This window comes from Poromitra crassiceps (genome assembly GCF_964638095.1).
Source record: "Poromitra crassiceps genome assembly, chromosome: 11".
Taxonomy (NCBI): Eukaryota; Metazoa; Chordata; class Actinopteri; order Beryciformes; family Melamphaidae; genus Poromitra; species Poromitra crassiceps.
In genome coordinates, this window is record NC_139643.1 from 33807292 (window position 1) to 33831335 (window position 24044).

Sequence of the window (24044 nt, forward strand, 5' to 3'; positions counted from 1 at the left end):
TGCTTTATAATTGTTTCAACAACAAAACAATACAACAACTTTCTAAGAGTCGCAACACTGTGGGCCAGCTTAGTTTTTACAGTGCACATGGTACTGTGTGGGTCAGCTTAGTTTTTACAGTGCACATGGTACTGCGTGGGTCAGCTTAGTTTTTACAGTGCACATGGTACTGCGTGGGCCATCTTAGTTTTTACAGTGCACATGGTACTGCGTGGGCCATCTTAGTTTTTACAGTGCACATGGTACTGCGTGGGCCAGCTTAGTTTTTACAGTGCACATGGTACTGCGTGGGCCAGCTTAGTTTTTACAGTGCACATGGTACTGCGTGGGCCAGCTTAGTTTTTACAGTGCACATGGTACTGCGTGGGCCAGGAGGACGAGCATGATCAGCGGCAGGCTGTGTGCATCTCTCGAGTGCTTCTTTTCCTCTCGCTCAGCGTTCGATGAGTATGTGTGTGTGCGTGTGCGTGCGTGTGTGTGTGCGTGTGCGTGTGTGTGTGTGTGCGCCCGGCGCGGCGCGCTCACACAAACTACAGTAACTTTTCTAGCAGGGAGGTAATGGCCTCAACAAACTGTGTCCTGTGCAGACTGCTTCATCTTCTATTCGACATTAACCTCACACGTGTGACATTGTCTTTTTTCTCTCTTCCTTTTTAATGTTTGCATGCAAAGCAGCACTTCACCCACAGGGGCGGAGCTAATCTCACTCCAGGGTCTACAATCAGAGGCAGAGAGGATCTAGCAGGCCCTGTACTCGCTTCTGTCAGGAGGCTCAAGACAATAAAGGAGAGACAAAGAGCTCAAGAGAAATCCACATGAAGTTTGATCTGGTGCAACACTGTAGCTAGCTGGGAAAGCTGGATTAGTGCTTATCAGGCCCCCATGCCTGCCTGGGATCTTCAAATAGTTAGACTGCATGCACAGAGAACAATGTGTCGACTATAATGCTCAACAGACTTCATATCAAATAGGATTAGATGCTGGATGAGTTCTTTGGCCAACTTTAGCTCTATCAGATCTGCCCTCACATGAAAACCGTTCCACTTGAGTGCACACAGAACACTTTTGAACAACAAGTCTATCACTTCCTAATGGGGATGATGTGCCTGCTGCACCAGCCACCGTCAATTCTGCCTGCTATTTTTTATGTATTATGATGATGTCATTTACTATGTCCTCAGTGATGTCACTTAAACAATTGTGATCATGTGTGTCATCAGTGATTTATGACAGACAGTGATAGGCTGAGCACATTGAGTGATAGTCTACAGCACAAGAATTTCACATATACTACTTGTACTACGGAGTGACAATAAAAATCTTGAATCTTGAATCTTGATGGTGTCAGTACCGCTTACTTCTCACCTGGGTGATTTTTTTTAACATGTACCTAAGACATTTTGCATGTACTACTGTACTGTACTAATACTGTATGTACATCACAACACACACACACACAAACACGCGCGCACGTACGCAAGCACAAAACACACACACACACACACACACACACACACACACACACACACACACACAGATGCAAACTATAATATCTGATTAAGAATCAGCTTTGTTTTATTACATTGAATAATGGTAAATGCTAAATGCTAAATGGCCTGCATTTATATAGCGCTTTTATTCAAAGCCCTTTATTTATTATTCTCAAATACACTACTGCCGCATGCGCTGGGACGCGTCATCAGTGATGTTATCTGGGGTCGTTAGGTGTTTCGGGTCTGTCAACATCATACACCCTCGCCCAGTAGACCCAGCCGAGGCCAATTAAGACCCCGACTCGCGTCCCAGAAGCCGCTCACGGATCAGCCTTACTACTCTATCTGCAACGTTGCCCGCGGGAGGGGTAAACGAGAACGCCCAATCCGCTGCAATAGAGCTAGTGCTATGCCGCAGTATTGGCCCTTCCTACCTACTGACACCTTTACAGTCAGTAGGTACATTCACCCATTCACACACCGATGGCGGCAGGTTACCACGCAGGGTGCTGGCACACCAACGGGAGCAATTTGGGGTTCAGTATCTTGCCCAAGGACATTTCGACATGCAGACTGGAGGAGCCGGGAATCAAACCACCGCTCTCTTTTATCCAAAGCGATTAGTGGACGACCCGCTCTACCTCCTGAGCTACAGCCGCCCCCGAATAACACATTTACTGGAAGCTTTTTTTTTTATATACTTTCTTTTTCCTCTCTTTTTTCTGGAGGAGCGAACCCTCTCCTGCTAGCAGGGAAGGATAATGGAGGCATCAGAGCAGCACGACTATGGCAGCCAAAGAGGCACCACCTTCATTACGCCAGATAGATCCCATTTAAATTCTGGCGAGGGAAGGACAGCATCACACCTGGCCGCTATCAGGAGCAAAACACACCATGTGGAAATCAACACTCACATCTTCTCCAACCATCAATTGATTGCAATCAACGCAGCCACGGCAGCTACAGTGAGTGCTGTGCTACCTTATTCTTATTCAGAGCTCATTAGCACCTGCATTAGCATTGACTATTCTTCCTGGGGTCCACCGTTCAGCACCACACGTCACATACATATAATCATACACAATTATCCACACAATACCCACATAAACAACAAACACAATAGCTCTGCTCATCAAACAAGTACATGAGAAGAGAACCAATATTCGGACATTCTTTCACAGATTGACACTTGTTTCCCCATGTAACTCCCAAGAAAATAAGGTATTTAACTTATTTTTTTCCACAATGTTTCTAGTTTGCTGCTCACACACAATTCAATCACGGTTCCAGAAATATTTGGAGGCACTGTTTTAACACAATTTTGAACTGATCTTTAGTATTAATAATTATATGCACTGGCAATGGCTCTCTCCATGTGTTTTCTGTATCACACTTGTTTCACTTTAGGTAGTAGAAACCTTCCTTCTGTTGCATGTCATGTGATAATCATATTGAGCAAACTGAGAGAATAACCTTACTGTAATGCCTTTACATTTCTAACACAATTTAACAAAGCATAAGAGGATCTGTGACTAACAGTTTGCCAACCCAGCGTGTCATGCATACATACGTAATAAAACATAAAAATAAGAATATCTTCAGTGATTATTTCGACCACATTACCAGTCAATGCAACAGAGTGATGGGGACATATTTTTGAGCATTTACAATTCTATAAGAGACTGTATATGATCGGGCAAGAATTGAATTGTCGATGCCGGGCAATTGGATGAAGGATTTGTCTGAATATTGAGAGAGGCAGGACACATTTTTTTCATTAAGCTCGTATAGCCCAATTTTGTATTTCACCTTTTAAACATTAAAACGACATGTAGCCTACATGGATATATTTCTCAAAAACCAATAGGCCTAAATCAACCTAAACAAGAATAAATTAACAAATGAAATTAAGATTGGAATTTAGATTTGGGGGAAAACGACTGCTCGACTTGAGGAATCTCCATCGACTCAGGGGTCTCTCGACTGATGATTCGACTATTCAACTTTTAGAGGACACCCCTAAGCAGCAGTTTTCATTTATATATTAATTTACAGTATATGAAGTACAGTACTCTACAGTATATGATATACTGTAGTATACTGTATACAGTAGCTGTACTTTCTTATGATAAATAAAAATGTTGGTGTTTGTTTTATCAGTCAGCTTCCATTCACAGTGAGTGAATGAAATGCTGACTCCATGGCTACAGCCTTGCCACACAGAGGTGGATATTTATTTCCCCACACTCAAGCGCACGCACACGCAGAGCAAACGCCACGCCTGGCGGCCATCAGCATTTGTCAGACATGACTGTGTGTGTGTGTGTGTGTGTGTGTGTGTGTGTGTGTGTGTGTGTGTGTGTGTGTGTGTGTGTATTCGCTACAGCGGCAAATCTGTTGTGTCAGGTGGGGAGACGACCCTGAACCCATATCACACCCTGAATCCACCTTTCATTTGATCAAGTGCTGCCTTTCATTACTGATACATTACACTGAGCGGCTCACTAGATCAAGATTGCCACAGCCCTAAATGCAATGTGATGCTCTTTCACACTAAGATATGTGTGTGTGTGTGTCTGTGTGTCTGTGTGTGTGTGTGTGTGTGTGTGTGTGTGTGTGTGTGTGTGTGTGTGTGTGTGTGTGTGAGTGAGAGAGATAAAGAGAGTGATCTTCAGTGGGTCTGATAGTCGTGAAAGTGATGGTTACAAGTGTGAGATGGAGGTCACTGTCACCGCAAAATACTATTTGACAAATTAGACAAAGCAGGTACATCACTACTCTGACATCACTACTCTGAAGGACCACCCCACACACACACACACACACACACACACACACACACACACACACACACACACACACACACACACACGGAGAGACAGAGAGGTAAAAGTGGGGACAAAGCTAGGGCCAAGGACACCTTCACGTAGAGGACAGAGGTGACAGCCAATCAACTGGGGAGATGATGGATGGCCCTGTGGAAGGGACTATGAGCCATGCCCTTTCCCTTGCAGAGAGGATGGCTACATCTAATGAAGGATCCTGAGGGTAGGCATTTATACTCACCGCTTAATAAACTCGTGACAACACCGGTGTTACGGGTGAGTGTGACACCGGGCCTTTTACAACTGAATTATCAGTCTTTTCCCCCTTCCGTTTGTGCCTGTTTCTCGCTTTTTCACCGAGCACGGATATTATATTTGCCATGCAGAGTTAATTTATTCAGGTGGGGTCGTCGAGTTCTAGCAGACTTCTACCTGTCTATAAATGATACTGCTACTGAACAAGCTAGGCCGTTAAAGTGAGCTGCTACTTCATAGAAACAAACAAGTTGAATTCACTTGAACAAGTGTACTCCCATTGGGTTAAAATTAGGTTAAGAATGTGTACCGCTAGTTTCGTCTTCCTTGGCTCTCAGCTCCGCCGCGAGTAAACTGCCTGTGGGTGCTTGCCAATAATGTTATTGTCTCAAAACAGAACTTGGGAGTCAAGGTTCACTGTGTGTTCTATCTATGTAATGTAGCAGCAGAATAGAGCAACCAGAAGCAGTTACACACCTACTGAACATAATTAATATTTTCATAAATCACGGTCGCAAAAGTACTTTAGAGAGCGCCTGGGCCATTCTGCTGGCTAGAAACATTAACTCATATAGAGTGGACACAGTCATAATTCTACTTATATTTCAGTGACGTGTGGCGACATATCTGCAATTCTGCATGATGAGGAGCTGCCATTGCTGCAGCAGAACGGCCCTGTGTGAATCATGTTGGCAGGAGGGAACAAGCACAAAGTCACACACCAACACAGCGTGCATCTTTCATGGTGTATCATCTATGTATCATTTATCCTTCAAAGAACTACTGGGTCACAGGGGCTCAACACTACACGTCTAATAATGTTTACATATCATTTATATTCATGTAACCAGTAATAGTGTCAACACAAAATATAAATATGATAATGGCATGATAATTCACATTTGTAATTACAATCACTGTGCCAAAACGGATTAGAACTAAAATGCACATCCCTGTGGGCACGCGTTGCTGAGGAGCTGATTTCCCAATGTCAACGTCAAACGTTATTATTCCACTCCTGTGTCATTCAAAAACCTCTACATTGAAGGGGAACGTAGTAAATTATGCCACTTCACTGGCAACATTGCAACAGCATTCAGTATCCATACAAGCACATGTGCTGCGCCAAAGCACGTGTGCTGCGCCAAAGCATGTGTGCTGCGCCAAAGCACTGCAACAGCATTCAGTATCCATACGAGCGCGCGTGCTGCGCCAAAGCACTGCAACAGCATTCAGTATCCATACGAGCGAGTGTGCTGCGCCAAAGCACGTGTGCTGCGCCAAAGCACGTGTGCTGCGCCAAAGCACGTGTGCTGCGCCAAAGCACGGCCACACGCTCAAGCCACTTTCTTTGACATAGCGAGGTTCAGCGATGCCTCTCTTCAAGGTGAACACCCGGGGAACCTATGTACAAATCTAATGAATAGCCACGGTGGGCCGGCGCTCCTGGCAGATCGCACTGTGTCTGCGTAAACTGATTTTGCGCGTTCTTTCTTCAGCTTATGAAAAAGGATACAGTGAGCAGATGTGCATTTTTAAAAGAAAGTCTTAAATAGAAGAGGTGAGAGAGAGAGAGAGAGAGAGAGATTTAGAGAGTGAAAATAAGAGAAACACAGCTGAGGGGTTCTGGTGTTCTTGAAAGGTTGTTACTGTAATCTTTCTGGATGTGTGATGTACTGCAGAGGTGAGATGTTTCTTCAGGGAACTGTGGGCCCTTTGTCTTCACCCGGCAAAGACTATTGCAACGGTTGACGTGTCTGAACTCCCAGCGGTCACACGTGATCTCGGGTGTTAAGATTCCACCGCGAGCAGCAGATTCCTACCTGGGCTGGGCGTGGTCTCCTCTTTGTCGCGCTCCTCGTGCCACTGTATGGTGCGGTGGTAGCTCAGCATCACCTCCCACAACGCCTTGCACAGGTCTGTCAGGCATGGGATGTAGCTGTCCGGGGTAATGTGCTGCCAACAGAGAAGAAGCGAACAAGACAAGGTCATTGACTTCCATCGGCATTTCAATTCCTTGCGATATCTTGTGTGACTCTGCTATAACTGCTCCACAAGTCTCTGTGTGCTGCTGGTGGTAGTTGACTGATAGAGAATAAAATTCTACATTCCGCTAAATGTATATATCACAGCTTATCTAAACCAAATAAATTGAAGCCATGAGTCTAGGAAGATGTCTTCATAAAAGTATATTTATTTACCATACATTCTCTGCCTTCCTTTGCCTATAAAGCTTATGTCAAATTGTGACATCGCCGCTGAATATTTGACTCTGTACATTGATCAGAAATGTGTACATTGAGGTTCAGCCCTCTGACAACATATATTGCAGAGAATGTATGGTAAATAAATATACTTTTATGAAGACATCTTCCTAGACTCATGGCTTCAATTTATTTGGTTTAGATAAGCTGTTATATATACATTTAGCGGAATGTAGAATTTTATTCTCTATCATTGACGTTTGTATTTTACACACACAAAAAGCCAAGTTCAGTGTTTGTGATATAATGGTGATGATAAAATAAATCACACGGTGCTGGACTACTTTGAAATAACCTAGGTCTTCAGGGTATATGACGTTTTAATAATTGATTTGAGATTAAAGAGACACTCAGCAGGAAAATGAAACATGTCGCTGATGAGCTGTCCTCAATACTGTAGCTTTTAATTAAGACCAGCTTATTCCTGGGACAAGGACAGTGCATTGGACATTTCTCAAAATAAACACTTTGCTTTCATCTCATGTAAGGACTAATTAATCTAATGACTCATTAAGAAGGGGGTGTCTTTAATAGGTTGTCTTACAATTGCACAAGAGAATTCAACTTCAAAAGCAACATGCATAAATGATAGCCTACTGTGATAATTACATAAAGGTGAGTAAGACTCCATTTTCGTTTTATTAGTAACAAACGCTTTTAGCAATCATCCACGAATGTAAAGGGAGTTCAGAGGGTTATTCTCTCTCTGGACAACAATGTACCTTAAGGGGATAAAAAGTACTAATTTGGAATAATGTAAAAATAATTGTTGGTGTCCTCCACACATGCAAGTGGATGAACAGCAAGTGTGATTCTGAGCTCTCGGGGGGGGGGGGGGGGGGGGGGGGGGGCAGACAGAGTAGAGGAAGGGCATGTGTTGAATTACGTTTCACCTACAGTACCTTAACAAAGTGGAGGTAATTTATACATTTTAGAGGTGACTGACACAGTTCAAGGCTCTACAGAACTCACCAAACGAGCCTCGTCAACGCGTTCAGACAAATGGATCGGCGCCAGATGAAACGGCGCCGTCGACGGCAGCTCCACACGACTTGCTTTAAATATGATTATCAATGGGTGTGTCTAGACCCCCTGTTGCCTTTCACAACAGCAACAATGTCAATTACACACAGCGTGCCTTACAACAACAACAACCACGGTGTTCTCTGTGGAGAGGAAACGGTGCATAGCAGCAGCAGCAAGGACCCCAACTGTGGAAAAGCTAATATGAGTTTACAACAATTTATGTAGAGGAGTTCTCTCTTCAATCTTCCTCCGGCTGGCTTCAGCAGTTTACCACAAGCATGTCAATTAGGCATGGCTCGGCTCCTGAATGGTAAATCAGCTTGGGCATTTTCTCTGGACGGCGCATGTCCTGGCGAGACTCTGAGGGAGATGATTCCCCAACTGTTAAGCCGTCAGCAAGAAAGTGACCGCTATCTCCAAAGACATTGCTGTGAATGGCAGAGCTGCTGCTGCTCGAGTCAACTAAAACACACGGCTGCCTTGAATCCATCACTGTCAAGAACTATTAAGAGTTGTGTGAGGTTGCAAGGGTGAAATACATTCATTAGCCATTGCTTAGGAATGCCAATAATATCGCTACTGTACATTGAGAACAGTGAAGTTTGAACCCGGGCATCAAACTGAGCATCAAATAGCTCCAGGGCTTCAAAGCAAGGTGCCGTGCAGTGCACACAGGGCTTCAAAGCAAGGTGCCGTGCACACAGGGCTTCAAAGCAAGGTGCCGTGCACACAGGGCTTCAAAGCAAGGTGCCATGCACACAGGACGTATTTGAGAAGCGACAGTCGGCATGTGTGGGAACGCCCGCAAAATGTTATACAGCTGGTGTGCGAGTGACTCACCAAAGGACGGTGCTGCGGCTCTGAACTACAGGTTTGGGGATTCTAGAGCAGAACACAAGACGTCTGTTCAGATGTGCGTTTACTGCGGTGGTTAAAGTCTCCGATCGTGTCTGCGTGGGCTGGGCTAGCGGCTAAATTCCAACTTTGCTGAATGGATGGAACGGGGAATTTACCCCACCCTGACCCCGCCCCCAGCCAGGCTGAGCCAGCTAACCCAGCGTCTATGACGAGACATCGCCTCAACCTATGGTAAGGATGCGCTCGAATCGCTCCTCTTTCAAGGACCACACCTGGCGTATAAAGCACTCTTGGCGGCTAGTGTTTTTTGGGCGGGGCGCTCTGGGTGTCTCAAGCTGAAAACATCAACAACAGTTGAACATTTGGAGGAAAAGCGCGCTGCTCATCAGTTACTCCTCCTACCTCTTCTCCTGCCAGGGGGATCTTCAACCTCCGCTGCTGCCAGAATTGCCAATAATCTGGCTTTCATGTTTACAGTGTGAACAATCAACAACATCAAACAGACAAAACTAGCTGGCTATCGTGATTGTTGCATCCTGAACTGTACTGCACACGACGGCAGGGAAAAACAAAACAAAACACACACAAAAACGCTCTGTGCGCTGTGTTTTGTGCGCATCGGAAGCGCTCTCTACATGATTTCCAAAGCGTTCTTATGTGAAATACACACGTCCTGTGTGCACGGCACCTAAAAGTGCCAAATGTTGAAATGAAATAGCCAACAATATCAACCAAAATGAATTTGTTTTAAAGGAACACTCCGCCCATTTTCAACCAGCTTTGTATCATTAGAACATCAGTAGTATATCAGAAAACTGTAAACTGTTTTGAAGTCTGTCATTTAATTTGACAGTTATTGAGTGTTAAAGTGTGGACCAGTGACATCACTGGTCCACACTAACTCAAAATAATAACTCATTAACTCAAATCAACTCTCAATAACTGTCAAATTAAATGACAGACTTCAAAACCGTTTACAGTTTTCTGATATACTACTGATGTTCTAATGATACAAAGCTGGTTGAAAATGGGCGGAGTGTTCCTTTAACATATATCTCAGGGTACTGGAGGTAAGGAAATACATTCATACACTCTTCACTACCACAGATACACACTACTCTTAACAAACACTGACTGCCCATCTGCTCTAAATAACACCAATATGGCTTGCAACAGCTCCAGTGATGAAGATCAATTATGCTCTTACCAATGCAATAAATCTTCATTTTGTTTTAACTCCACTCAGATCTTGAAAGGTGTTAATACTGTACCTTTGCTGGCCTGGGTAGTGGATGTGAACATGTATCCATGTACAGAAGCAATTCAACACCTAAAGTTACATTTGGACTCTTCAGTTATGCTTCACAATTCATACAATTATAGGCAATTAGTCAACACTGGGAACAATTAGAATGTTAGGAGACTTCATCTGTGCCCTTCATTTGGCTCTCAGCTGGTTCTGTTTGAAGGTTGCAGTTGATTTTTTTTATTTATAAAATGCAAAAAGTCCAGTAAAATAAATGTGTTCCTCAAAACATCCAAACTAATATACTGATCTTGATTAATAATCCTGATCACATGAGCTACGAAAATAATCAGGACTATCATTTCAGCCATACTTGTACAGCCAAGTGCAGTAAAGATCTTATGAAGTCGTAGTTAGTAGCCGAGCTTGGTGTTCCAGGTCATAGGATGGTGACGTGACTGTATACTGAGCCTGGTGTTCCAGGTCATAGGATGGTGAAGTGACTGTATACTGAGCTTGGTGTTCCAGGTCATAGGATGGTGACGTGACTGTATACTGAGCTTGGTGTTCCAGGTCATAGGATGGTGAAGTGACTGTATACTGAGCTTGGTGTTCCAGGTCATAGGATGGTGATGTGACTGTATACTGAGCTTGGTGTTCCAGGTCATAGGATGGTGAAGTGACTGTATACTGAGCCTGGTGTTCCAGGTCATAGGATGGTGATGTGACTGTATACTGAGCTTGGTGTTCCAGGTCATAGGATGGTGAAGTGACTGTATACTGAGCTTGGTGTTCCAGGTCATAGGATGGTGAAGTGACTGTATACTGAGCCTGGTGTTCCAGGTCATAGGATGGTGATGTGACTGTATACTGAGCCTGGTGTTCCAGGTCATAGGATGGTGACGTGACTGTATACTGAGCCTGGTGTTCCAGGTCATAGGATGGTGAAGTGACTGTATACTGAGCCTGGTGTTCCAGGTCATAGGATGGTGACGTGACTGTATACTGAGCCTGGTGTTCCAGGTCATAGGATGGTGAAGTGACTGTATACTGAGCTTGGTGTTCCAGGTCATAGGATGGTGACGTGACTGTATACTGAGCTTGGTGTTCCAGGTCATAGGATGGTGACGTGACTGTATACTGAGCTTGGTGTTCCAGGTCATAGGATGGTGAAGTGACTGTATACTGAGCTTGGTGTTCCAGGTCATAGGATGGTGAAGTGACTGTATACTGAGCCTGGTGTTCCAGGTCATAGGATGGTGATGTGACTGTATACTGAGCCTGGTGTTCCAGGTCATAGGATGGTGAAGTGACTGTATACTGAGCCTGGTGTTCCAGGTCATAGGATGGTGAAGTGACTGTATACTGAGCCTGGTGTTCCAGGTCATAGGATGGTGAAGTGACTGTATACTGAGCCTGGTGTTCCAGGTCATAGGATGGTGAAGTGACTGTATACTGAGCTTGGTGTTCCAGGTCATAGGATGGTGAAGTGACTGTATACTGAGCTTGGTGTTCCAGGTCATAGGATGGTGAAGTGACTGTATACTGAGCCTGGTGTTCCAGGTCATAGGATGGTGAAGTGACTGTATACTGAGCCTGGTGTTCCAGGTCATAGGATGGCAGAAAATACAATGGAATTGTGCGTGTAGAACAGCTACTTTTGCAGCTTCAAGGCAACTTGGCTCTCCTCTGCTTCAGCAGACAGAGCAACAACCACGCGGGAGGACTGATCCATTTAATCTAAACCACTTCACTCGCTCCTGAATGCCAACGGCATTTGGAGTAAATATTACTCTCATTCTAGTGTGTGTGTGTGTGTGTGTGTGTGTGTGTGTGTGTGTGTGTGTGTGTGTGTGCATGCGTGGTGTAAGTTACAAATGGACCAGACTGGTGAAGTAAGGAACCGCATCTGAAAGACGTTGCCATTCCATGTTCTCTGGCAGCCGTCCATATCACTCACGGCACCAAGTTGCCAAGCAACTGGGGTGAGGGGAGATGATGTGTAGCTTGCAGGGTACGAGGTGTGTGTGCGTGTGAATGTGTGCGTGCGTGTGTGTGTGTGTGTGTGTGAGATCTTCAGTGGGCCTGATGAGAAGAATAACCTTCTCCACTCCCCCAGCAAACTACTGTCCCGTGTGTGTGTGTGTGTGTGTGTGTGTGTGTGTGTGTGTGTGTGTGTGAGATCTTCAGTGGGTCTGATGAGAAGAAATAACCTCATCTACTCCTCCAGCAAACTGCTGTCCCATCTGTGTGTGTGTGTGTGTGTGTGTGTGTGTGTGTGTGTGTGTGTGTGTGTGTACAAGCTGAGGACTAGAATTACAAAAGGGCACACTCATGGCGTGTCTTACCTGCTGTACTGTAGGTAAGGTCACACAGGTATATTTATAAGCCTTCTTTGGCAGGGAGGTTTTGAAAAGAAAACGCTGAGTGCATTTTCTGTATGTTGTGCGTGGGCAGGTGGGTGTATGTGTGAAGGAGAAGGCCACACATTCAACAAAGGAGATGACAGTGCAGGTTCCCTTGATTTAGCTGATTCACAAGCTTTTAGAGACACAATCAAAAGCGCGCACACACACACACACATACTGTACATAAACACACACACACACGTACTGTACATAAACATACACACACACACAAGAGAAAAAATAAGGGATCAGATACAAAGTCAGCAATCTGTAGTTCTGCAGCGTCAGCAAAGAAACAAACAAGTCTCTCCCGAAAAGTACTCTCCCTGTACAATAATCTCACACACACACACACACACACACACACACACACACACACACACACACACACACACACACACACACACACACACACACACACACACACACACACACACACACACACACACACACACACACACACACACACAAATGAATCTGCTCACTCTGGCAGACCAGAGCAACGGATCAGCAACTTGGAACACCGGTTTGCAAAACTCTGGTCCAACTTTGATCCAACAAGTATGATGCTTTTTAAAGCATTTGAGGAGTTGGGCATTATTAAGTTCATTTGAAAGCTTATAACATATCTCAAATATATGTAGAGTCTCTAGTCGGGTTTCCATCCACCTGTTTTGATGCGAAATTTCAATTTGCGAATAAACGCTGCAAAATTCGCAAAAGCCTCCAAATATCGCAAAAATGTTTTCATGCTTGAGGGAGGTGGAAAAGTCAGGTGTATCGATAAAAGGAAAATACGATACGTGCAGTGGAAACAAATTAAGCGATATTCCGTTGTCTCTCCATTCAAAAACCACGCAGTTTGCCTTGATCAGTGTACAACAAGACATGCCGTGTAGCCTCCACACAATAGGGCTACACACGGTAAATCATAGGCTACACAGCACAATACCCACCGTGGTAAACAGAAGAAGACTGAGATATTAACTTTAAGGCGACTCACTTCTAGAATTGAATGCAATTGTATTCTACCTGCTCCGTGGATTATAACATTATGCTTGCACCTGGTAATCCAGAAATTGCGTTATGATACCTTTGTCTACTTGTAGATCATCAAGAAACTTTAAATGAATAACGTTAGATGTGTTTAATAGAGCTGTATCGGGTCTAGCAGCTGATCAGCAGCTCAGACCGCCTCAAATACGAGGTGATTGACAGCTCTATAATTAGCATACTGTAATAGCAGCAGATGGAAACGCGCGTTATTTTGCATTTTCTTTTGCTGACTTTCTGAAGATTCAATTAAAATTTGCGATACCTTTGGATGGAAACCCAACTACAGTCCTCTTGAGGGAATCATTTAGCAAATGGCTGCAAAGATGTCACTGTCAGGTTATTGTTGGAGGAAAACGACGTTGTGACTCACCACTGCACAGGTTTTCAATCAATTTGTTACACTGTGACGATTATCTAACCCAGTGATTCCCAAAGTGCGCAGGTCCAGAGAGACCGAACGGGCTTATAGGCCTTTTTCACAGCGGCCATTTTATGTGGAAAAGGCAGGGTCAACACAAGTGCAAGCAAAACAATCACGGAAGTTGGAAACCCTCAATGTTTAGCCGAGCATCAGGAAGGAGGAGTTGGTCATGTCACATTTACGGCTCAGTGCACATCGTCCGGAGGGAGCGGCTACCTCGGGCTCAGAGCCACACTGAACAGTGTGGGACCTGGTGGATAACGAGGGATGCGGAGATCAAGGCAGCTAATGGCGTATTCCTCGGAGTGGTGAAGAAGCTGAGACAGGAGGGCAAAGAGACAACCACACACACACCAGCAGGCAGGCACTGACAGCCACTGATGAGAAGATCATATGCCGCAGTCCTGCAATCTGGACGACCCCAGAGGCCCACTGAACAAAGTCTGGCTCCACACATTCAGCTTCACTTTGATGACCATTCTTCTTCAAAACCACCGGAAATGGACAAGAAATACTTCAGCAGGAGTTTTAATGAAGAAACATCTTACAGTACTCTGCCAGTCCACTTGAATCAACTTGCAATATGCTCTCCCAAATCTACAAAGGGGTCAATACCAGCAAGCAAGCGAGTTCCACAGTACAGTCGCTTTCTCAAACAAGAGGAAAAAATAGTGGGCACAGGCAATAACAGCAATATGTTACTACTAGAGCTGTCTGTTAGTCCGGAGTTCCAAGGCGCACTCTTGCTAAGATCTCCGCTCAAATTTGCCAAAACACTTTTCAGGGGTCTGGATACTGGATGCATACTTTAATATTTGTTTATTTATCGCAAGTCGTATCGTCATCGCTATATTGAACAATGTTATCGCACATCGCAGATCTTCCTCATATCGTGCAGGCCTACTACAGAGTTGAATCTATTTTCATGAGGGAGGGAAGTCAGACAGTAAAAAGATAATGATGAGCTGCTATGTAAAATTCATAAGACCCTTTCACAATAAGAACTGACCTTTCGGAGCATTCCCATTTCCCTTGAATTTTAACTCGGCACGACTAAGTGGCAAGTTCAGAGGGTCTAACGTGGGTCAGTTTTTTTCTTAACCTTTATTTATCTAGGGAGCCGACTGGGCATGCTCGCTCTTCTCCAGCAACCCCCTCACACACAGTCATCCTGTTCCACACATTCAGCCCTGGGAACTGCCCAGAAGGTCCACACTCTTCTCCTGCAGTCCACTGAGCAGCTCCACAGTCGTCTACTGCAGTCCACTGAGCAGCTCCAGCTGAGCCCTCTCTCAGCAGCAGTTGCTGCTGGGAGTGGAGATTGTTGCACATTCACACGCATTTTCCCAGCTGGTCTGGGGATTCAGGCTGTAGCTACAGTCTGACCAAGACCCAGTGAGGTTGAAATGCGTTGCGTTCTTCTTGCCCGTGTCTCCTATTTTTTGAAGTTGTACATTGTATTGTAAACCTGTGCAGGTTACCTGTGTACCAACACTTCTGCATTAAACCTGTGCAGGTTACCTGTGTACCAACACTTCTGTATTAAACCTGTGCAGGTTACCTGTGTACCAACACTTCTGCATTAAACCTGTGCAGGTTACCTGTGTACCAACACTTCTGCATTAAACCTGTGCAGGTTACCTGTGTACCAACACTTCTGCATTAAACCTGTGCAGGTGACCTGTGTACCAACTAGGCATGGGTCGATTTCCGGTTTTACCGGTTCGGTTCGGTATACGAGCCCAAACCGGTTTGATCACGTGCGAACCGAAAAAACCTAAAGATTTTTTTTTTTTTTTTTTTTTTTTGCCAGTCCATTCTGATTGCACTATTGTTCGTATTAGCCTCTTCTCAAGTTGCACTAGTAGGCAAAAGTCTTATTTTGTTTATTATGTTGATGTTTGAAGAAAAGTTAAGCTGAATAGTTATGAGAAATAAAAACAGTGTGTTGTTACAGTTAAAAGGTTCTGCTTATTTGTATTCAGTGTTCGTGCTGGTTGGCAGCATACCAGCTTAGAGGTGCATTATCGCCACCAACTGCAGCCGCTTTTATACGTTTTTTTGGGGAATATCGAACCGGTTTCAAAATGTTCAAACCGACCCATGCCTAGGCCCTATATTGTGTGAATTTGTGAGTTTTGAAGTTTATAAGGCAGCTCAGCTGTAAGCCAATCCATTCTGATTGAACTGCTTGTGTTTTTATTAGCCTTTTCTCAAGTTGCACTATAGGCGCAGAAGTCTTATTTCATTTATTATTTTGATGTTTAGAAGAAAAGTTGAGCTGAATAGTTATGAGAAATAAATACAGGGTGTGTTTGTTACACAGGTGTCCTGCTTCTTTTTATTCAGTATCATTGCTGGTTGACAATACCAGCTTAGAGGTGTATTATCGCTATCAGGTGGACTGAAGTTGCACTACAGACAGTTATGGGCCACACTCGGGAGCCCTGCTTAAAATTTTTTTTTTTTTTTTTTAATGACAAAAAAAATCGGTATACCGGTTCGATCCGGTTTAGACGGCAATATCGAACCGGTTTTAAAATTTTCCGACCGACCCAGCCCTAGTACCAACACTTCTGCATTCAATGTTTCTATAAAAAGAAACCAAGAAGCTCCTTTTTCCACTGTTGAGCTCCTACAAATTGAAGAGTGGACATGAAGTGTGTGGAGGGAACAAGGAGAGACAGGGAGGAGCAACAGGCAGAGAGAGGCTGAACAAGATGCTGCCTGATGGGCCTGCAAGGTAAATACAAGTGTTCATCCTCTCTCTCTCTTATTATAATAACAATCTGAGCCCGTCCGTTGCAAAAATAAGCTCATTTGTTGGACGTACTTGCACGCTTTGCGCCTGCCTCGGCTCAAGCCCACTGTACAGCTGCCAGCTGAAGCCATCTCAGTCAATACTGCACCTAATTCAGAAATAGCTGTCCCGATCAGTCACTTTGAGACAAAAGGTTAGGAAAATAGGGTGCTGGTTAAACAAATACCGGTACCCAAATCCTCCTTTAACAGCATTTCCATTCTGTCATCAGAGGTCGCCTTAACCAAATATTTTCAATGACAGAGAGATATGAAGGCCCTCTGACATTTTGAATTACTAGCACCACTTCAGCCAGAGTTCTGAAGTCAGGGAATATTTCTCATAGGGAATGATGAGAAGTCTCCAGTGTGACGGCAGAGCGTAGCTTCAGACTTCAGAACAAAATTGCCCAATGACAATCGCCTCTGCATTGTCTAAATGCTGTTATGCATAATGCATAATGCAAAAATCATAAAAATGGCCTGCAAAAATAAAATAAAAGACACAAAAATCAATAAGGTCTGTTGATACAGCTATCGAGACTAAATGTCATTTACCTCAAATCACTGGTGCACAAACATACATCTATTAAAGTTTTTGAACTCAAATGAATTGCCTGACAACAACCGCTGTTGAAGAATTGGATTGCCTCACCAAATCAAAGTCACAGACTCACAGTCAAGCAATAAAAGCAATTCCAGTTCTGTTAAGAATTTATTGCTGTCTAGTCTTTCACCAAATAAGAGAAAAGTATCGATAATGCTATCTATTAAGGCTCGGATCGTTAGGCAGTCTCAAAAATGGTATCAATATCAATAAAAATGAAGGGTCCCCATCCTTAGTAATAATATGGTGGAATTTTTACAACCCTGTCCGTCCGTCAAAATAACCCACAACGAGAAAGTCTAACCTGACCTCTGTCTGTCACAGGGACATCTCCTATAGCTGTTAAAGAGATGATTAGAAACAAGTCACTGAGGGCCCCTAAGCTCTAAAATCCCAAACACCCTCAGAGAGGAACACCGGGAAAAAGTCTAATAAGACATTATCTGATCTGCCACACTCTCTTCAAGAACATCTCAGACTGGTGTGAGTATTTTCTAAGATATATACTGTATATGTTAACATTTCACATGGGTACCTAGGCCAATCTTTTCTTTTGACACTTACTTGAAGTAACCACACTTTGAGGATAAATATGCAGAACTAGAAACCTGCATCAGACAAACAAAATAATCTAAAGTAAAGAGTTAAGGAAGCACAGAGGAGACCTGATGTCCCCTCAAAACTCACTGAATTCAAAATCAATATGCTGTCAAAACACAGATAGACTGTTTTGTGGGGCGCTCACATTGATCTTCTTGTGTGTGTGTGTGTGTGTGTGTGTGTGGGTGTGTGTGTGTGTGTGTGTGTGTGTGTGTGTGTGTGTCTGTCTGTGTGTGTGTGTGTGTGTGTGTGTGTGTGTGTGTGTGTGTGTGTAGTGTAGTGTACCCACCCCCATCAATCACGATCACATAGCCAACAGTGAGTGCAATGACACGTCCCATTAATCTAGAGTTGGAGAGAGTGGGTGGGTGGGTGTGTGTGTGTGCGTGTGTGTGTGTGTGTGGTATCAGTGGGCTCACCCAAGCAATGCGGTGTTGACAGGGTATCCATCAAACACAAGTAAACAGGACATGTCTGGAACTACTAGTGTATAGCTCCATGCAAACTATACCGCGGAGCCGTGAGACACAGACAACCGTAGCTGTCGGGACGCTTTGGTTAGTTCCCAGCCCAAGAAAGAGCGATTGCACTCCACTGTCTTCTACATCATTGTACAGTGACAAATTTAAATGGTTCCCCGTTCTGTTAAGTGGAGCATTAAATGTGTGGAAAGACCTACATTACTTTGGAGCACCACAGGAGCTATATTTTGGTCCGCTGTTCCCTTCGTAAAAACACGACAAACAGGGTCAAGGATGAGAAAACGAAGACAGCTAACCTGAGCGATATGAACGGGCCCTTCCAGCAAGGAGGAACGCTCTCTATTTACCTCCAAATACCACAATCTACAAGAGCCAGGTCAGATTGTAAAAGGGCCCCAGGGGGAGACAACGCACACCCAGCAGTCTGTGATGAATTGACCAGGTTATTGCTGGCTGGGCATGGCAAATGCAATTTATTGTGAACTAAGGATAGTAGGGAGGGAGACATGAAGGGGAGCGAAGAGGAGGAGATAGCAGGTGTGAGAAAGAGAGAGAGAGAGAGAGAATGTGTGAGAGAGGGTTGCAAAATTACGGGAATATTCATTCATTTTCCATGAGTATTAATGGTAATATATGGGAATTCATGGGATTTAACAGGAAATGTTGGCGTAATTTATAGTAACTGTATTTACCTTGTCATATACAGACATAAACATAAACATTTTGTTTTGTCATAAACAGACATGCATGCAAACATTGCTAATACAAATTTTAAAAAATTAAATTTTTAACCTATTGTGAGTAGAACTTTAATGGATGATTATTTCATTGAACAGAGGCTTGAGAAGCTTGACTAAATGTGTTCATTTTACATTTTGAATGTGACAGGAAAGTTTCCAACTTTGGCAACGTGCAAAATAATTTCCAAAATTCCCAAGCTTAACTTGCCATGGAACATTTTCTGAAAGTTTCCGGAAATTTCTCCGAAATTTTCCACCCCTTTGCAACACCTAGAGCAGGTGTTCCCAAACTTTTCCATCCAAGTACCACTATGTACCAAACCAAATTTCCCAGCCTCTGAAAGTAAATTGTGATATTTCATAGATAGGCAAGAACTTTCTCCCTGCTCTCCTCTCCTCCTTCACTTCACTATATGATGACTGGTAATATGCAATCCCTCCTCATGAAATAAGACATTTTTCGCTTGGCCAGAGAGCAGTAAGAGAGGCAAGGGTGTGTGTAAATGTGCAAGTGTGTGTGCGTTGTGAATTGTGATGTGCCCTGGGGTGTTTGCCAATTCATCAGAGCTGTGAGCAGGTGGTCTTGTCTTATTTGAGCTCTTCACCCACTAACTAAAGAAGTGCTTAGCCTTCCTTCACCCAGGCATCTAGACCAGTCAATGGCATTTTTCCAGGCAAAAAGCTGCTGCTATGGCATTGATAGAAAGTAGAGAAATAGAAGTGCAATAGATTGACTGACCGCCCATCTAGCACAGAGACAGGGTGGCTTAGCTGTGTGTGTGTGTGTGTGTGTGTGTGTGTGTGTGTGTGTGTGTGTGTGTGTGTGTGTGTGTGTGCATGCATGCATACACATATAAAAGTACACACACAGCTGTCCCCTTACCGTGCAGAGATCCTTGTACTGCATCTTCTGGAACTTGGTGTCGGCGTTGCCGGCGCACAGCTCCACATATCCCAGGACGACCTGGAACACCGTGTTATGGATGGCCTGGGTGAAGTGCATGTGGAGCTGGTCCATGGCCGTCTGCAGGGGAGAGCCAAACACACTGCTATTGGAGAATATAACAGATTCATATGGCAACTGAATTATTCACTGGCATATTATGTAAGTGAGAAAAGAAGCCCCCCGAAGTCTAGTCCAAGTGATACAGGGCCTTTTTGTTTACAGGATTTCTAAGAGTAAAGGGAGCATTCATAGACAGACAACTCTTACATTTACTTAAAACAGAAGGATCATTCCCACTGCCAAGAGCTTATAGCCTAAAGTGGGCTCAATTCTTGTCTATGAAACCAGCCAAAACTGTTGTCAAGTGTAATCCACGGGGCAATACAAAAACACACATTTGTCACATTGTGGTATGGCAGTGTGCCGACCACTGCATCCACCCAACCAGGTCAACTCCTACTACTCTCATGAGGGAAAATGGACCCTACTGTACAGTATAGCTGCAGCCATTTCATGAATAAAATATTATGTGAATAAAACATCATCTGGGCCCTGAAAAAATAAAGAAAAATCCCAGCCTGAGAAACTCTGTTATTACAGTAGATATCATCAATCAGTGAAGTGTGGTTCCTCGGCCTACTTGTACTTGTGTACTTCTACTTCAGTTAGCCATTTCCCAGAAGGCCTTTCAAACATCTCCCAGAGAGCATGGTGCCAACTTGCTAAATTCCGTTGTGGGTTATGGAGAGGGCAATAGTGAGAGTAAGAGAGCGACAGCTTTTTACGTCGAGAAACGGCAAAAGCTGCGACACAACATGTCTTGTGACTGTGTTGCATTGTGGTCTATTGAGGCTACGGTCATGGAGAATGGATTTGAAGGAGCCCTGAAACCGTTTGTGCTATCAACCTCCATAGTTCAGTAGCTGTCACCCCCAGAGAAAGTGTGCAATGAGCAATCAATGCATGGCAGAGACTAGAACTCCACTGTCCAAATGTGGAGTCATTCTGGCCAATTCAACTTCTGTTGGAACATGTCTGTAATATTGTTCAATAATCTGGATGAAATCTGGCTAAAGTTAATCTCTTAACCCACTGATACCTGATGTAGCATTTGTGTGTGTAGCCCTTTAAGACCGCGGTTCGTGGTCTTAAAGGGATACACACACAAATGAGGGATATACACGCAAATGCTGCATCAGGTATCAATGGGTTAATCCTCATTTTATGTGGCCCACGAGAGCTAGCAAAGAATACAATTAGCAAAATACAATTCTAATTCTAATTAGTTCCAATACTAGTTGTAGCAGGCTACTAGTTGTATGTTTGTCATTATTTTTCCTATAATTCTGCTTTCAGAGCTAGTTATTAATTATTAAGTTATTACTAAAAAACAATAATAATCAAATCAGAGGCAATTATGTAATATGATAATAAGTAGACTAGATACATTTATACCGTGTTACATTTACAACCAGCCCGTTGAGGGCAACCATAAGAAATTGAGTTTGACTATGGCCCCTTTTCTCTAGCCTCGCCCCTTTCCTTCACCACACCCCATCCGACCACCCACACCCCCTAGTCACTCCCCCTAGCCAGTGTAGCTAACCATTGAATCCTGACTCTCCTACAACCTTCCAATCCCTAGCTACAGGCAATTTTCCCTAGCTCTGCCCCTTTCCCCTCACCATGCCCACGCCCACCACCCATAACCCCTACCCACCCCTCAAATCCCACCTCTCTACGACCTTCCTATCCCTAGCTATGGCCCCTTTTACCGAGCCTCGCCCCCCTTCCTTGATGGACGGACATGAGGTTAGAGGGGACATGAGCTCACGGTGACCTTGAACTTTGACTTTTGACCACCAAAATCGAATTAGTTCATCCTCGAGTCTAAGTGGACGTTTGAGCCAAATTTGAAGAAATTCCGTAAAGGTGTTCCTGAGATATTGCGTTAACAAGCCTGGGACGGACGGGCGGACGAACGGGCGGACAACCCGAAAACATAATGCCTCCGCCATTATGTTTTCGGCATTATGTTTGTAATCAGCCTTACAAGGGTCAAGACCCTTGTAAGGCTGATTACCTCTTCAATCACACAATACGTGTGTGTGCAGCCATGTGAATAGACACAGCATTAAAGTGACTGGGTGCACTGCAGCAAAAACAAAACAACACTGAAGCAAAAAATGAAATAAGTTTCAGATAAACAACATGGAGATGGGCCAACCTTTGAGACACATACAGAGTGTGCGACAAACAAACAGATTCAGGAAGTATGAAAGAGAAAAAATAGAAAGAGGAAAGGCGGGGGAAGCAACAAGCACTAAGCGGCCTCGCAGAAATGGTTCGCTCCAAACACCTCAGTTAGCTCTTGGTTTTGAAAAAGCTCATTATCGCAGGAATAATAATAACATGTTACATAATAATAACATTATTCAATCATTCTCAACAAACCTTGATGATGCATTCTCTGCTTCATGGACGACTTAATTTTCAAGAGGCACTCGGCTTAATTAATAACATCAACAGGTCGTGTTTCCAGCAACAGTGACACAGGATGATAGGTTGGTTCTTTGTGTACGGTTTAAATAGTAATATCTATCACACAATAGTGTTGACCTGTATAATATGGAGATACAAGATCATTTGGGTCACTTCATATTGTCCCTGGCAGTAATTCACAGAAATGGTGTTGGGTAAATAACAGGTCAGTGCGGTACAACGACATGAGGGCGACGTTCATTTTTATCCCGTTTGGTGAAATGACAAGTCTGAAGTGCATTCTAAAATGTCATAGTATGGTGATTTGTGCTGGACAACCGGATACTTTAATTGTTTTGTAGTTTTGTGTGATATATACGCTTGGTGTGTTGTGTCTTTCCAACAATCTGATGTGATCAATTTTACACACTTGACAGCATGGCAGGTTGTAGTGACAGATAATCACAGGGACGCACGCGCAGACACACACAAACAAACGCACGCACACACACACACACACGCGCACACACACACACACACACACACACGCACAGTCACCAAAGGCAAAATGCCAAAATACGTCATATCCCATGAAAACATCAAGCCTCATCCTCTTGTCATGTGTCTACATCAATTTCCGAGGATTGACAATCAGCCATCTTCAGGAAGCAGCACAGACGTGACCCGGCGGCGTCAGAGATTTCTAACCACGTGTCCCAGGCACAAACCGCTAGACTGTTAGCTTCTCTCACTCCTCCATTTTTCCATTAATAGTTTACAATTTTTACTCTGGTTTTATACATATAGTGGGGTGTGTTCTTTATACGATGACAGTTTTCCTCAAATTTGATTTAAAAAAATCGCAATATACTGTATCTCTTTGATTCAATAGTATATGCAATATATCGCAATACAGTATATTGAATCGTAACTTCTGTATCCTGACAGGTACCAATTCGCCAGATTCTTGCCAATACAAAGCCCTAGGGGACACAGGGCGAGAGACAGTTAGCCACGGTGAAACGTGACTGAGATTAAAAGATGTTACCACTGTAGTTTAGTTATATCCCTTTTACTTTTTTTTGTGTCTAGGTCTAATTTAGATGTAGTTAATTTCCTCCAAATGCCATATGTAATTAGATTCTTTATTTTTTTTTTACATTAAAATATTTTTTGGGGTCATTTTTTACATACAAATACCGTATGTATGAACCTACAGCTTGAAATCAACTGCTGAACCAGCTAACAAATACACCATAAATAAAGAGGCACAGAAGTGACAATAATGTATTTTGAGAGATGATTTTCTGGGACAGTGGATTTCTTCCTGTGGGCGTCGGCTGATTGACAATAAGCAGAATGCAACGTAATCGCAAAGGATGGCACGCACGCCCTGCAGCCTCACTCATCCAATCAAAGAGCCTGGAATATCATCTGGTCCACTGAGAGGCCTCTGATACAGACACGAAAACACTCAACTCAAGCACACACACACACACGCACGCGCACGCACGCACGCACGCATGCACACACACAC

The 24044-nt window shown here is 43.8% G+C and overlaps 1 protein-coding gene across 2 annotated transcripts in view; it reads right to left on the reverse strand.

The window, feature by feature from the left end:
* Positions 1–24044, reverse strand: part of vps50 (VPS50 subunit of EARP/GARPII complex) — a 174763-nt gene that overhangs the window by 93372 nt on the left and 57347 nt on the right. For both annotated transcript variants that reach the window (XM_083645564.1, XM_083645563.1), the window contains exons 12-13: positions 19964–20104; positions 6397–6529 (exon numbers count right to left, since the gene is read on the reverse strand). In XM_083645564.1, the coding sequence (XP_083501690.1) occupies positions 6397–6529; positions 19964–20104 (274 nt within the window). The remainder of the gene's footprint in view (positions 1–6396; positions 6530–19963; positions 20105–24044) is intronic.